General features: G+C 36.8%; 2 protein-coding genes across 2 annotated transcripts in view; one reads left to right on the top strand and one right to left on the bottom strand.

Moving 5' to 3' along the window:
* LOC138000603 (pancreatic lipase-related protein 2-like) overlaps positions 1-14726 on the bottom strand; it is an 88071-nt gene that overhangs the window by 57870 nt on the left and 15475 nt on the right. The window lies entirely within an intron of this gene.
* Positions 4784-13640, top strand: LOC138001197 (pancreatic lipase-related protein 2-like). The gene is made up of 8 exons (XM_068847849.1): positions 4784-4824; positions 6315-6405; positions 6969-7208; positions 9592-9903; positions 10447-10635; positions 12126-12365; positions 12619-12648; positions 13465-13640. Exons 2-7 carry the CDS (start codon positions 6333-6335, stop codon positions 12627-12629), a joined length of 1065 nt encoding a protein of 354 aa, XP_068703950.1. The 5' UTR covers positions 4784-4824; positions 6315-6332; the 3' UTR covers positions 12630-12648; positions 13465-13640.

Consider the following 14726-nt stretch of genomic DNA (forward strand, 5'->3'; position numbering starts at 1 on the left):
AGACCACCGCGTGATAGAAAAACTGAGCATTATTCCTGATAAAGTTAAATAAAAAGTTAAACGAAATTGAATCACAACCTGGACTATTTGTTTCTTTACATACCAGTTTGTGTTGATAACGCAATGATGAAGCAATAATGTTCCTATTAAATTTATACATATTTCTGCACAGTCAAACATCAATTATTCGGAAGTTGTCACGATTTTTTTTCCGGTCAAAATGTGTTAGTAAGGATGAAAAATGCTACTTAAAAGCGTGTGTCACCTTGCTTTTGTTGTTGCTTCTTAAAAGCACTTTCGCTCTGAAACTCATTGTTAGAGGTAACGTACTGCAGATAATATGAAATTCTGACTCCGAGCTGTTTTGTCGCTCAGTGAAATCCTATGCTATATTTAGTAGTTCAGCCTTTGCATCGATTTATTGCGATCTCCTCTCAGTCGTTACATTTATTCGGCAATAATTTTCTCTTTCTTGACACTGCAAATCACACAGTAATTTTCACGGTTTTTTGTCGGAGTTTCAAGGTTCCCTATATTTAGATATCCAGCCTGGCATCTAGTGCAATTTGATTGGCTCATTCCGAGCATGCGCCTGCAAGTAATATAGGACTCTCTCTTTTCCCGCCGGGGTTCCAGGCCCATTTTCAGGGCGGGGTAAGAGGGAGTCCCGGAACAGGACTAAGAGGGTCGTGGGTTGAAATCCCATCTGGGGCTCGGATTTTTCCGAGTATCCAGTTCATGCATAATATCTTTCAAGATTGACCCACTTATTGATTATTCAGGAGGTATACTGTTATTTCTTTATACCATTGTTTTTTTAGTAATACTTAACCTCAGTTGTGGCAATCGACAAACTTCACTCTTAAATCCCGTACTTTCACCTTAAATAGCGCTCCGTTAGTTTCCCAACCCTCACCGGCTCAATTAAACGGCTATTTCAGTACCGGAAGCATTGAATTGAAAATGAGCAGTTTCTAAGAAATTTATTTCGTGATAAAACGAAGCGAAAAGGGGTCATGATGTTTCGACCTCTCAGTGCGGTCATTTTCACGCATGAATAAAACTACAGTATTAACATGAATATAATACTAACAATTAAAACGTCCATAAAATAGGCAAGAATGTCCGGAACGCTAAAATTTGATAAAATATCTATTTTTCTACCTATGTGAACATTTGAACTGTTAGTAAGATGTTCATGCTAATCTTGTAGTTTTATTCACACCTGAGACCTCCGCGGAGAGGTCGAAACGTGGTGACTTCTTATCGCTTACTTTTGTTTAGGCCAGGAACTAACTGTTAAAACTTCGTTAATTTATGCCTGGTGAGTAGATATTACAGCACGAAAATTCGGAAAATCGAGCTTTAAGTAAAACTTAGAATAATGCGAGTGAGTGAATAAGGGCTCAAAAAAGTAAAAATGTTCGATTTTATTACTTCTGGCGCATCCGCAAAGAAAGGAAAATAAGTGTTATAATTGACATGTTTCCGCCGAATTTTACTCACAGCAACGCAGTGGTTGCGATGGAATTTTAGCACGAGAGGAACCGAATATGCTTTGAGGTGTATACAAATAAAAGCACACAGAGTATTAAATGAGTGACATTTCTGGACGGCTTAAAAGCAAAAACCTTAAGCGTATGAGAACATTAATATCAATAAAGAAAATGTTATAAGCATGAAATTAGCGCTGGCCTATTTCCGCTAAGTTAAAATCATAGCAACGGATTGGTTGCGAATGAATTATTCAATGAAAAGGGCCCAAACAGCTTGAAAAGAAAAGAAAAGAAAAGAAAAGAAAAGAAAAGAAAAGAAAAGAAAAGAAAAGAAAAGAAAAGAAAAGAAAAGAAAAGAATATTTATCACTGGTATTAGATCGGATGGATCCAGGATTTTTGTGTTGTTTTTAACCACTAGACCGAAGTTAATATATAATATATATATTAAGCAGGCTATATACATATATTTACAAATATTTATATTTTTCTTTCATATATACTTCGCTGCACTCCTATGTATGGAGGACTGTTTTGCAAAAGTCAAGTTTCACACTTTAGACATATATTTATACCCTATAATCGATTGCACTGCCGGACTGATGGAAACGTTTCTCAGCAGCCATGTAGGACATGGATACAGCAAAATGAAAGAAAAAGAGAACATAAAATAGCTGCCGGAATACACGATAGGATACTACATTATAAAAGTAGTATAAACACTGATCATTTCTTATCAATGAAAAAGGAAACGGGTTTTTTTTAACGGGACGGGTGGTTGGTTGTGTTAATGTCTTAGCAATTAGGGCCGTTTATACGAGAGAAAATAAGCCACAGATTAATACTCTGGCCGCGGCTTACATAAGACGCGAACACCCCGTATAAATGGTACAAAATCTACGTTCACGGCTTTCTCTTGGCCTGGGAGTTTATACTCGTATAAATAGTTCCTTTCGCGTATTATGTATTATGTACGCCGCGACCAGAGTAAGCGGCGGCTTATTTTCTCTAGTATAAACGGCCCTATGTCTCTCTATCCTCTTGATTCTGAATGACTCTTGCCATTTTGTTTACTCTTTACTTGATTTCTTGAGGACTGGCTTTGATATTTTACTCTTCAGCGTTGATTAGCTTGAAGAAATAAGCGCAAATTTACTTCTAATTTCAGTCGTTTCTCGGAGCGCTTAGGGCAAAAACACTTTTGATACCTTTTTCTCGTTTCTTCTTTTCTTCTTTATCACTCAATATATGAATAAGATATTTGCACAAATCATTAGTGAAACTGTTCTCCTGTCTTCTTTTTCTCAAAATTTTCATTTTCGACTTTTAGTTAATAAAGATGGCCAGAAGCCTATAGTGTCGGACAGTAAACATTGTAGAGGGTGTTAATTTCGCTCTTGTGTTAAGACAGCACCAAGTTCTCACTTTGTTGAGCTCATCGAGGAGTGTTTTAAAGCGCTAGCAAAGAAATAGTGCAGAAGTTACTAGGATTATGTTTGCAAGGATAAAATGTGCGTTTGCAATAATTCCAAATGTCGCAAGAATAACAAATTTAACAATGAAAGAGAATAAAAGGCAGAGGAGTCCAAACTGCAAATATAACAAATATCACAAAAGTCGCAAGGATTTAGGCAGTTTTATGAACAAAGTGTGGTCTTTTAAAACTAATTAAGAAGAGAAAAAGGGATGAGAACCGCAAATATCCGTTGCAATGATTTTGTCCTTAAGAACAAAGTATACACTGACACTGAAGTCTTTCCGAATTCGGAAAGCCAAAAGACAAATACGTTAGTGGCTTTGAAAAGACTAATGTCTTTGTAAATGCAAAAAGGCTTTTGCGGTCTTTCCCTTTGATAAATTTGGTATTCTTCCAGCGGGGACTTTGCGATTATTGCAAATGTATATTTTGTCCTAGCTGACAAAATTCTTTGCTTTCGTTTATTCAGTCTCTTTGTTAAATTCTTATATTTTTGTTATTTGTTACTCTTGCTAAAGCGCATTTTGTCCTTGCAGACAAAATCCTTGAGACGTTTGCGATACTATTTTGATAGTAAAGTTTGCGAACTCTTCATCACATCGCTTGAGCCACAACGAGCAATCCATCAGATCTCGAACCAGAAATTTCTCTTGTTTTCTTACCAAGCAGTTTCTCTCCTTCTCATTGAATAATTCAACCAATATGTTGCTATGATTTTAACTCAGCGGAAATACATTACTTTTTTATAAGAACCTTTCTGAACGCGTTCACGGCAATATTTTAGGAACATACCCAGGCTGTCTCAGTATATGGACCAACAGAAATGTAAAACTGTAGTCTGATAGGACAATTACCTAAGATACTTTGGGACGTTTTTAAACAACAATAATAATGTGCATGGTTTTCTTATTGCATGATGCACTGGCCATATAGAAAAAGAAGAAAAGGGTAATTAGAACCTGAGTAACAACGTTTTCAAGCCCAAATTACAAAAGAATATAAAAACGTTCAGCCTCAGTCTTAAAAATGTGCCGATTTCATTAAAAAAAAAAACAAACAAACAAAACAGTGTAAACCAATATAGTAACTAATTTCATTCTTGTAATTTTTTTTATGCCCTCAAGGTTTTAACTGTTAAGCTGTCCAGGAATTTCACTTATTCGATATTTTGTATGTTACACCTCAAAGCATATTCGCTCCCTCTCGTGCTAAAATTCCATCGCAACCATTGCGTTCCTATGAGTAAAACGCAGTAGGAACATTTTAATTATAACACAGTTATTTTCCTTTTTTTGTGTGTGCGTCAGAAATGAAATTAAGTGTTAAAATTAACGAACGTTTAACACTTATAATTAATTTTCGAACCAAACAAAATCTATTACCAAGTTATCATTTGTTTTGTGTCATTGTATTAAATTCTTTTGTGAATAACTTTAGCAACATTAAAGAAGCTACTATTTTTTTTATAAGAAGGTCTAACTATTGGGGCTGAGGCCGCTTAACGTTCTTATTTTTTTGTGATTTATTTTTTCAGGACAAAAAATAAGCAGTCCAGTGAGTTATATACACAACCGAGTAGAGTGGAACCGTTACTTTGCTCAACTATAGCAGTACTTCACCATTGAAAAAATGTGATAGAACAAACATTTCTCAGTTCTCTTTTGTTGTTTGGCGCTCTGCCTTCTTCTTTCACATTCCAACCACTAATGGACGATGACTGACAGTTTGACATTTCAATCGCACATGTTGCATATAAGTAACCCCTCTGTTTAGTTCTCTACATATTCTTTCTTGCCCTTGAAGAAGAAAGATCATCGAAACCAAAAGGAAGTTAACCAAGTCAAGCAAGGTGGTAAGTATTCGTCTATTTTGGAGCCTGTATGTGGTGGGTGTTAATAGTGAATTTTCTTTTCCCTTATATCGAAACTATATTTCCACACCTAATTGCATGTGCAATACGTAATGCGTAGTATTCTAGCCCTGCATGTGTGCATGTTAACTCTGAAGGGAAAAATGACGAAGAGTAACTGAAAGGTCTTGTTTTGAAATTGAGTGGATCAGAGGAGCTCACCGCACTGGATGACCTTAACCGACCTTACCAAGAACAAGGTTTTTTTTTCACGCAGATAACTGCCCTTCAGGAAAAAAAAGAGCAATGGAAAAAAAAATCTTTGCATGATTTCTAATGCATGATTTCTAACACTGTTCTACTTTTTCTTGCTTTCTTCCTTATCCACCTTATAGATGCATTTTATCTTAGAGCCTTGTGATTTATTTATTTTTAAGGAAGTTTTAAGAAAACAAAAAAAAAAAAAAAAAGATCAAGTAAAGCTATGATCCTCGCAGTTATGGACGCAATTATGGATTGTTCTAGCATAATTTTTGGCATAATTGGAGAAAAACGTTTAAACTGGCACTGCCACGGCATAATTAGCAAATTTTAGCACTTTTTGGAGCATAAATTCATAAAATTTAGTAAATATGGTGTATTTTCTACACAAATAAATTAAATTAAGGTAGTATGTTTGAGCAATAAATATTTTAGCTACGCCAATAGTAGTATATACCTTATTCCAAAATGGCCGCCATTTAACTATTCTTTTGTTTTTATTCAAATAAGCCCTTGATGCCTCGTTCTTAAGTTTAAAATTCAAAAGAATATTTATCTTGAACGAGGCAATAAGGACCAATTTGTATCCCCATAAATCAGCGGCCACTTTGGAATAAGGTGTATTGACTTTGTTCTGACGTGCTTAGTTACTAGGCCTCTTTCTGCGTGCGCGGTTAACCTTTTGGAGGAGTCGTGTACTCTGGTTTCCCATCCGGCTTCACGTGGGGATTGTGTAAACTAGCACAAATGCCATACGACTCCAACATTTGGTGTGGTTATTGCGCGCCTATATGTACAGAATCTACGTCATTTTGTGAGCATAATTTCGGAAATCATGAGCATAATTTGGGAATTCTGGCATAATTTGCCAAAATTTCGAGCACTGCTAGCCGCATAATATTCCACTTCCCTGAGCACAATCCACCAAGGCCTATTCATAGCTCAGTTGGTTAGAGCGTCGGTATCATTGGTGCAGTGATCATTAGGTGAAGGAAGAATTTTCAGAGAAGGGGTTTGTATCATTTTTGAGGTGTGTATCAACAAGAGGATAGGAGGTTGTACCCTTCCAGGGGCCCACAAAAGAGCTATGGAATATTTCGAAGGTTAAACGCACTTGAAAAGAGATTCCTTGATCTCGGTTGGTTCAAAAGCAAAGAGACGTTAGTTTGTTTTTCCGCGAAAAGTCATGAGATTTGAACTTATATGAGCATGCGTATTCAAAACATTTCCAGGTTCATAATAAAGACAAAATGAAGACGGCATCTGTGCTGATGTTAGCTATTTTTGGAAGTTTATTTTCAATGGGAGTTTCATTTGGAATTGGTAAGTAACAGGTGTTTCAATTATATTTTTACTTTTGAAGGGAATAACACATATAACGTCATGGAATGTCTTTATGTTTCCTTCTCCTTGTATGTAACTACATCAACGACTCAAACAAAACGACTCCGGAATCTGATTGCGCACGGGCACGCGATTAGACTAGGAACCTCAGGTGAAAATCAAGATAACCCATCTCGAGAGGCATGACGCCAGTTCCCGTTTTCGAAGCACATTTTACCGTGGAAAATATATATTATCAAACAAATTATACACCAACTGTCCACCGAAAATACCTTTTTTGGTTGAGGAAGGGTCTTAAGTGGACTACAAAGGAGAATTAAAATATGACATGATTTTTGTGTAGTATACCTCATAAGAATATTGTACTTTGTAACATGTGAGAAAATGTTGATATCATGGCCTGACAATCTTCCTATTTGCCATTAGTTATTCTCTTTGGTAAAAGAATGGACGTTTAGAGACATTAGGTATAAACAAGTTCAACTTGATTTGAATTTTACTGATGTACTTTGAAATTTCTCTTCCTGTTTGCAACTGTAAAGGACTCCCACAAGTCTGCTATGGCAAGTACGGCTGTTTCAGCCACCTACCACCATTTCACAACATACTGATGAAACTTCCCCAAAGTCCAGAGGATATAGGCACGAAATTTTATCTGTATACAAGAGAGAACAGAAACCCCAACGACAGAGAAGAGCTTGATGACAGTGACAAAAGTAAGCTGGCCAGCTCACATTATGACATCAAGCGAAGAACAATATTCATGTGCCATGGTTGGACAGGTAAGAAAAGAAGAAACCTCCCTCCATCCAACATCATTAGAGAGCATTACACCTTATATCTCTCTTTATACCGCTGAATAAAACGAGTGTCAATTCGTAAGGTAACTCCATGTAGCTCCTTTTGTTCGTCCACCAGCAATTGTACATTGCAGCATTCTTAATTGTGTCGCTAGAGATTGGTTGCACCTATTTGTACTTCTTACCTCAAATTAAAGTTGTACTATGATCAAAAATATCACTACCTTTTTCCTTCACATTTTGAAAGTGTGTTTGCTTAACACCTGACTGGCAAAATTTTGAGCCTTGACTTTATCCAAAGGCCGTTTACTATTGAGTGTAAGGGACTGCGCAATAATTATCAGGAGGGGGGGGCCCTAAAACCAGAGGGGGGGGCCTTAAGTTAAAATAATGGAAAGGAGGGGGGGGCTCTACATTAGATTTCTCAAGTAAGTTGAGGGGGGGTCTTAATTAAATTTCACAAATTCAATAATGAATAAATAAACATTTTCCAAATAGACAGATGCCACGCCTCTGACTATCCATAATGTCTAAATATTGCATCAACATAAACACATGCTTTAACTTATTTAGAATGTCAACATATGATAGATTGAAACAATCGCTCATGCACAGAAGTCACAAACCACGTTGTGAGCTTTGCCAATAAAACATTTGGCATTTAAGAGGTCCCGCAGACATGCCAGTTCTGTTCTTGATTTAAACAGCGAGAGGGTTTCTAGGTCTACAGTTTCTAGCTGAGGAATGCCACATACTTCTGTTTCATAGTTTTCATCAATGGGTTCACCTCCCAAAGACCGAAAAATTATACAGGTTCGGGTTCTACGGCTTTCTGAGGCAGCAATCCTCTTCTTCTCCCTTTTTTTCTTCTGTTCCTTCTTTTTTCTTGATTTATTTAGCCATCACCCTATCCAGGTCTTCTACAAGATGCAGAACGTTTAAACCGACTTGAGACTTTATTGAATGACGTTGTTCAGCATTAAAATTGTGTAAACAGCTGAGGCCAGTCTTCAGTGTTTTTCTAACTTGGTTACGACAGCATTAAGCTTGTCCTGGATATCATTTGCCTCTTGTTTGCAACGTCTGATGTTGCTGTCATCATGGGGAGCTGGCTTGTAATCCTCTCGGAGAAACCTTCCTGCACAAGCAGGGTTGTCGGATAAAAGATATTGGTATCTGTTCTCAAGTTTTTCAATATCTAAAGGTACGGGTTAGAGATGAAGGGGGGGGGGGGGGGCACATCATAATTTTGAGAGAACGTGAGGGGGGGGGGGGGTCACAGCTAATCTTGACGCTGCTGGAGGGGGGGACCTATCTATTTTTTCCTTTGGTGAAGCTCATTTTAGGACCCCCCCTTCCTGATAATTATTGCACAGTCCCTAAGTTTTGGATTTCACGGTACGCCGTTACTCACTTCCAAAACTGACTGATTGGACCACAGAGGGTTGGGTCCGCGGAAAAGTGACGTCAAATTAAGGCTCACTAGCTTAAAATGCTTATTATTTATGCAAAACGTGAGCTTAAAAGCCTGGAAGCCCAAAACTCCCGTGCCGCATATTAATTCTGAGTCTTCGACGTAGTCTTCTTCTCGATCTAGCTCTCTCAAGTTAGTAATACGGCGAACCATTAAATAGGAAAATTCCAGTTAAAATAAACAGGTGTTCTTTTGATTCCAAAGAAAATAAGAATTGATTTTTGATCATAGATCATAGATCATAGATCATAGATCATAGATCATAGATTTTTGATCTAATTTAACTAAATTAGTAATGTTAGTAGCATTGTAAATAATTAACTATTTTTACAGTTAATCGTTAACTGTATTTAAATTTGTAAATCTTTACATGTATCTATCAATTTTATCTTTTAATCTTAATTTTATTGATCAATTTTAATTAAGTGTCTCCAATTAGCTCTTAGCTAAGAGCTAAATAGTTATAGACACTTGAATAAAGTTTATGTATGTATGTATGTATGTATGTATGTATGTATGTATGTATGTATGTATCACAGTTGCACTTCAAGTTTTTGTTTTAAAGTTGCTGATAGTTTATCACTCTTCCCTTTTTTTTTTTGGAATTAAGCCACATCATAATTACAAACGGTGTTTTTTCTCTTTTGAGGTTCTTCAAAGACTTTTTAATCACAATTTCTTTTCTTTACAAAAACAAATTAAACCCAATAAGATAACAAAAGATAGTCAAATTAATTATTTAAAATGAATAAAAAGTCTAAAATAACCTGGCGTTGAATGGCCCAACTTTCATGGGTCCCAGGTGGGAACAAGCTTGTACGGCATACAAATAGTTCCTATCGAACGCACTTACGAATCCAAGTAACAATATTAATTACCTCGACTTCATAGAAACTTCCTCTGGACACTACGACTGGGGGCTTAGAATGAAAGACGCTTTGCTGGACAAAGGTGACTTCAACGTCATCATGACAGACTGGAGTGTTGGAGCAAATCAAGACTTAGGAGTGTCCTCTGGAAACACACGGCTGGTCGGCGCTCAAATGGCCGAGCTTGCACAGTTCTTAATATATCGCAACGGCAATTCAAAGGATTTGGCTGACAATTTCTACCTTATTGGGTTCAGTCTGGGAGCTCACGTTGTCGGATATGCGGGGAGTTATCTGCAGACGAAATACGGCATGACCATTGGCCGCATAACTGGTAGGATTCTTTAAATAATTTTCAATTTTAGCAGGCGGCTAAGGAGGCTGTTCTCGTTATTAATTTGTGGATCAATTTACCCCGGTTAGTTCTTTTAAGGCGTTTATTGGTATACACTTCTGCGACATGCATTATACCCTTGCGTTTACTAAAAGGACCTCCTGTATGCTTCCTTTTCACCATGGTGTCAAAACATGAACAGTTACGATAACGCTACTGGCTTTAAAAATAACGCTGTGAATAATGAACATTTTGAAAACATTCGCACCAAATGAAAGAGATATTTTAGAAAACGTGCAGAAAAGGAGCGAAACCTCCATTAATTAAAGCAAAAAAAAAATCTTTTCATAATTATTAGAGATAAAGTAGGAACCAATTTATTAGGATTGGTGTACTGTGTGCATCGGAAAATCATATGGCTGAGCACGGATAATATTAAAAGTGATTCGTTACTTAAAAGGAATGCTTAAATTATTACATACTTCAAAAAACTTGCGACAGTAATTCTTCCTAAATTCATCTTTTTTCTTTTAATACGTAAAGGTTTAGATCCCGCCTTGCCATTTTTCACTGGAAGCGACAATGCAGTTCATCTGGATAAGACTGATGCGAAATACGTTGACGTCGTCCATACAAACATGGGAGTAGTAGGAACTCCAGACCACGTGGGCCATACTGACTTCTTTCCAAATGGTGGGAGCCTACAACCAGGCTGTGCGAGTGACCCCACGGGTATGTTCTCGTGAATTTCACGTCTCGTTATTTGAAGGTGTCTAGTGTAGGTGATATCACCAACAGTCCCCTCCCTAGCACTCCGGGTTGAACATGAGGTGTGTTCCAAAATTCACTTAGATTTTTATCCACTTGAGGAGCTTTCGTGCAATTTTTCCTTTCTGAACATGCGCACTTCTTAAAAGAAGGACTTTTTAAAGGGCAAAATTGAAACCTCGGTTGATAGTTAATCGTGGCCATGATTTTGAAACAAATGGGCCCGCATAACTTGCCAGACGAAAAAAATGTATGTTCCCTTCTAAAGGACCTTCGCGTCAGGGGCACCTTACTTACGGAATTTTTTGGGGAAAATTGGTCTTTCCCAGGTTTGTTTTAAAGCAGTCAAGTCACCATGACTGAAGCATCGCACTTCGCAGAGATGGCGTAACAATCAAATCACCTGCAACAAACCAACGTATTAACTTGATTTACTCATTTCTTATTCGTCTGAAACTAACTAAAATCAAACACTGATTAATTAATAAGATGCATGGCGCTTAATTCAAACCGTGTCAATATTAAAACTATAAAAGTTAGAGATAACAAGTTAAACCGACGTTTCGGAGTAGACATCACTCCATTATCAAGGTAAAAATGTTCTATGATGCTAAAATTACAGTATTAAAATTTTGAAACAAATGGGCCCGCATAACTTGCCAGACGAAAAAAATGTATGTTCCCTTCTAAAGGACCTTCGCGTCAGGGGCACCTTACTTACGGAATTTTTTGGGGAAAATTGGTCTTTCCCAGGTTTGTTTTAAAGCAGTCAAGTCACCATGACTGAAGCATCGCACTTCGCAGAGATGGCGTAACAATCAAATCACCTGCAACAAACCAACGTATTAACTTGATTTACTCAGTTCTTATTCGTCTGAAACTAACTAAAATCAAACACTGATTAATTAATAAGATGCATGGCGCTTAATTCAAACCGTGTCAATATTAAAACTATAAAAGTTAGAGATAACAAGTTAAACCGACGTTTCGGAGTAGACATCACTCCATTATCAAGGTAAAAATGTTCTATGATGCTAAAATTACAGTATTAAAAACGATTGACGCTAAGAATTAACATAATAAGCACGTGCGAAATTGGCTATAAGAATACTTTAGCACGAATGGAATCCGATTGCACATTGAGGCTAGGCTTAAGTGTTCTTATAAATAACATTTCAAACACTAAGCAATCAAATTTGTTTTTACATGTGCAATCGGATTCCATTCGTGCTAAAGTATTCTTATAGCCAATTTCGCACGTGCTTATTATGTTAATTCTTAGCGTCAATCGTTTTTAATACTGTAATTTTAGCATCATAGAACATTTTTACCTTGATAATGGAGTGATGTCTACTCCGAAACGTCGGTTTAACTTGTTATCTCTAACTTTTATAGTTTTATGTTTTAAGAAATCTCTTTTAATACGTGTCAATATTTCTTTGCTTTTTTTACAGACCTTACATTCACAGTGGGCTGTAACCACCTGAGATCCACAGAGTTCTATATCAAAACGTTGACGGAGGATTGCAGCAACCCGTTTAAAGCACACCCATGTAGCAGCTATGTTTGGTATACGTTCGGGTGGTGCAACGGCTGCGGTGATGAAGGATGTCCTCTCATGGGATACAGGGCTGAGGAAACCAAGCAGGAAGGAGATTTCTACCTGGATACAAGCCCGAAGGACACATTATGCCGTGAGTTAATTCGTAATTGTAAACGCCTTAGCTGAAGAAATTCAGTAACACATTTATCGCATTATATATTATTGCACAGCTTTTGTCCATAAATAAATATGGCGGCAACACGTGCATAAAGACATTTAAAGGACAGACACATAAAACAGGCATTGCTTTGAACATAAATCGTAAAAGACATAAGTCATCTGTCGAGGTTTTCCTGTTTTACTCGGCAATTAAGTGAACTTTTCTCTTCATTTTCTATTTTCAGCTGAAGCATAATAAACATGAGAAAGGAACGGTAAGTTGTTTGTAAATAAATTTTTTTAAATTTAATCATGGATTTAGTTTGCTATTCTTTAGCGCCAATTTGCACTTTTTTTTACAGTTTTTTACCTTTTACATTATTGAGGAACGTATTCAACTTCTAATAATGAATAACACACTCTTTTTCTTGTATAAGAGCCTCATAGGTGAGAATTTACCGACCAAAATTTTAAAAACATACCCAGGCTGAGAGTCAGATAAGAATGCCTTTGCTTTTTGCTCATGTGTTTACTTGTCTTTTTTCGTAAGTATAGTATAAATAAAGATAAAAGAAATGTAAGAAATGAAAAACTGTTGTCTATGTAACAGGACAATTAACTAAAGTACTTAAGGGCGTTGATACGCTGGCATGATACTCTGAAGAAAAATTCCGGGTTGTAGTCAAACGTATTTTTAATGTACCACACAATTGCAACCACGTTTAAGTGCTATTATGATGACCAAAAAATCATATCTTCTTTTTCTTTGGATTTCAAAACTATGTTAACTAAACACTAAGCAGCCCAAGTTTAAAGCCTTCATTTCAAAAAGGCACCTTTTTGTTTTAACTGGAATTCCGCCATTAGTAACTTAAAGATATTGAGAGGGTTGGATCGAGGAGATAATGGAGTCAAACACTCACCAGTTTAAGAGTACAGTGCGTGTGTACGCAGCTAAATTAATATGCAGCGCGAAAGTTTCGGGCTTTCAGAGTTTTAAACTTGGGTATTGCATATTTAAAATATATTCGTCTTTTCAACTAATTTAATATGTTCTCTCTTTTTTTCTTGATTTTTTTTTATCATTACAGGACACTGCAGGACGCTTCATGGAGTCACAAGGAAATTTATATTAATAATTATGCTTTGAGAGTTAGTGGAATAGCTTTTTTAGCTGGAAATAAGAAGTTGATGGCTTATTGAGTTTGAATGAAATTCATGCATGTGATATTAGTTCGTGTGACAGAAAGCAAAAGAATTAAACATATTGATTGCATAATTGTCCGTTCTTCTTGATTATGTATCCTGAAAAGTGTAAAACATCGTTCACAAATGAAAACAGTCCCATGAATCCAAGCAGTCGTAGAAGAGAGACTGCTGAAGAAACTTAAGGTGGCTCAAACATATTTCACTAATTTGGAGGGAATGCCTAATTAGAAGGACGTAATAAACTACCATGGCAACAAAAGAACCATCTAAAATCTCCCAATATTTTGTGTTTAAGCGCTGACATCTCAAAAACGAACTCGGGGACCCCGATTTTTTATTGCAGAAATCTGATTAGGAAGCGAAGACTAACTCTCCGCAAAGTTAAAAAATAGGTACGCACTGCGTACATGGTCGGACATGGAACAATTGCACTAAAGCCTCTGTTACACGTTGAAACTTTTAGCTGAAACTCGTGTGATCGGTTTGGTGAAAATTTTTTGAACTTCAGTTGCGAGACGAGTTTCAAGAAAATAGAACTGCTTTCTATTTCTGTAACGGTCGCAGCAATCGCAGTGGTGACAAAAACAAGAGTTTCACCGTGTAACACCACTTCGTGAAACTGGTCTCGCTCGGGCTTGTTATAATTCGCTGCGTAAGCAAAGCAGAAACCGGCTAAGGCAAATTTCGAGACCAGTTTCAAAGTTCCCGAACGAGTTTCAACCTTAATGTTACACGGTGCAACGCCTGCTGAAACTTGTTTCGCAGCGCCGTTGCTCACAAGTTTCAGCCAAACGTTTCAACGTGTGACAGCGGCTTAAGTAGATAGTTTTGAATTGAAATCAGGGCATAAAAAATGGGCAAGCTTGAGTGGCAAATGACAGGTTGATTACCGCTACACAACAATGTGCAATATTTAATTGAATTAACTATGGTATTGAAATAATAATGGTTTGCAATTAATTACAGCTTAAGGGAAATCGACAGTATAAGAGCAAAAAAAAATGTAATCAACTGATTTCAGTGTATTTGGCAAATTGGACTAGAAGAGAAACTTCGTGTAACAGTCAAACAAGTAGAGAAGCCAAACAATTTGCGTCTTCTTTTCTTCAGCCGTTCAGTTTTTTGTTCCACTGTTTCATTAAGT

The sequence above is a fragment of the Montipora foliosa genome, chromosome 4, assembly GCF_036669935.1.
Source record: "Montipora foliosa isolate CH-2021 chromosome 4, ASM3666993v2, whole genome shotgun sequence".
Classification (NCBI taxonomy): domain Eukaryota; kingdom Metazoa; phylum Cnidaria; class Anthozoa; order Scleractinia; family Acroporidae; genus Montipora; species Montipora foliosa.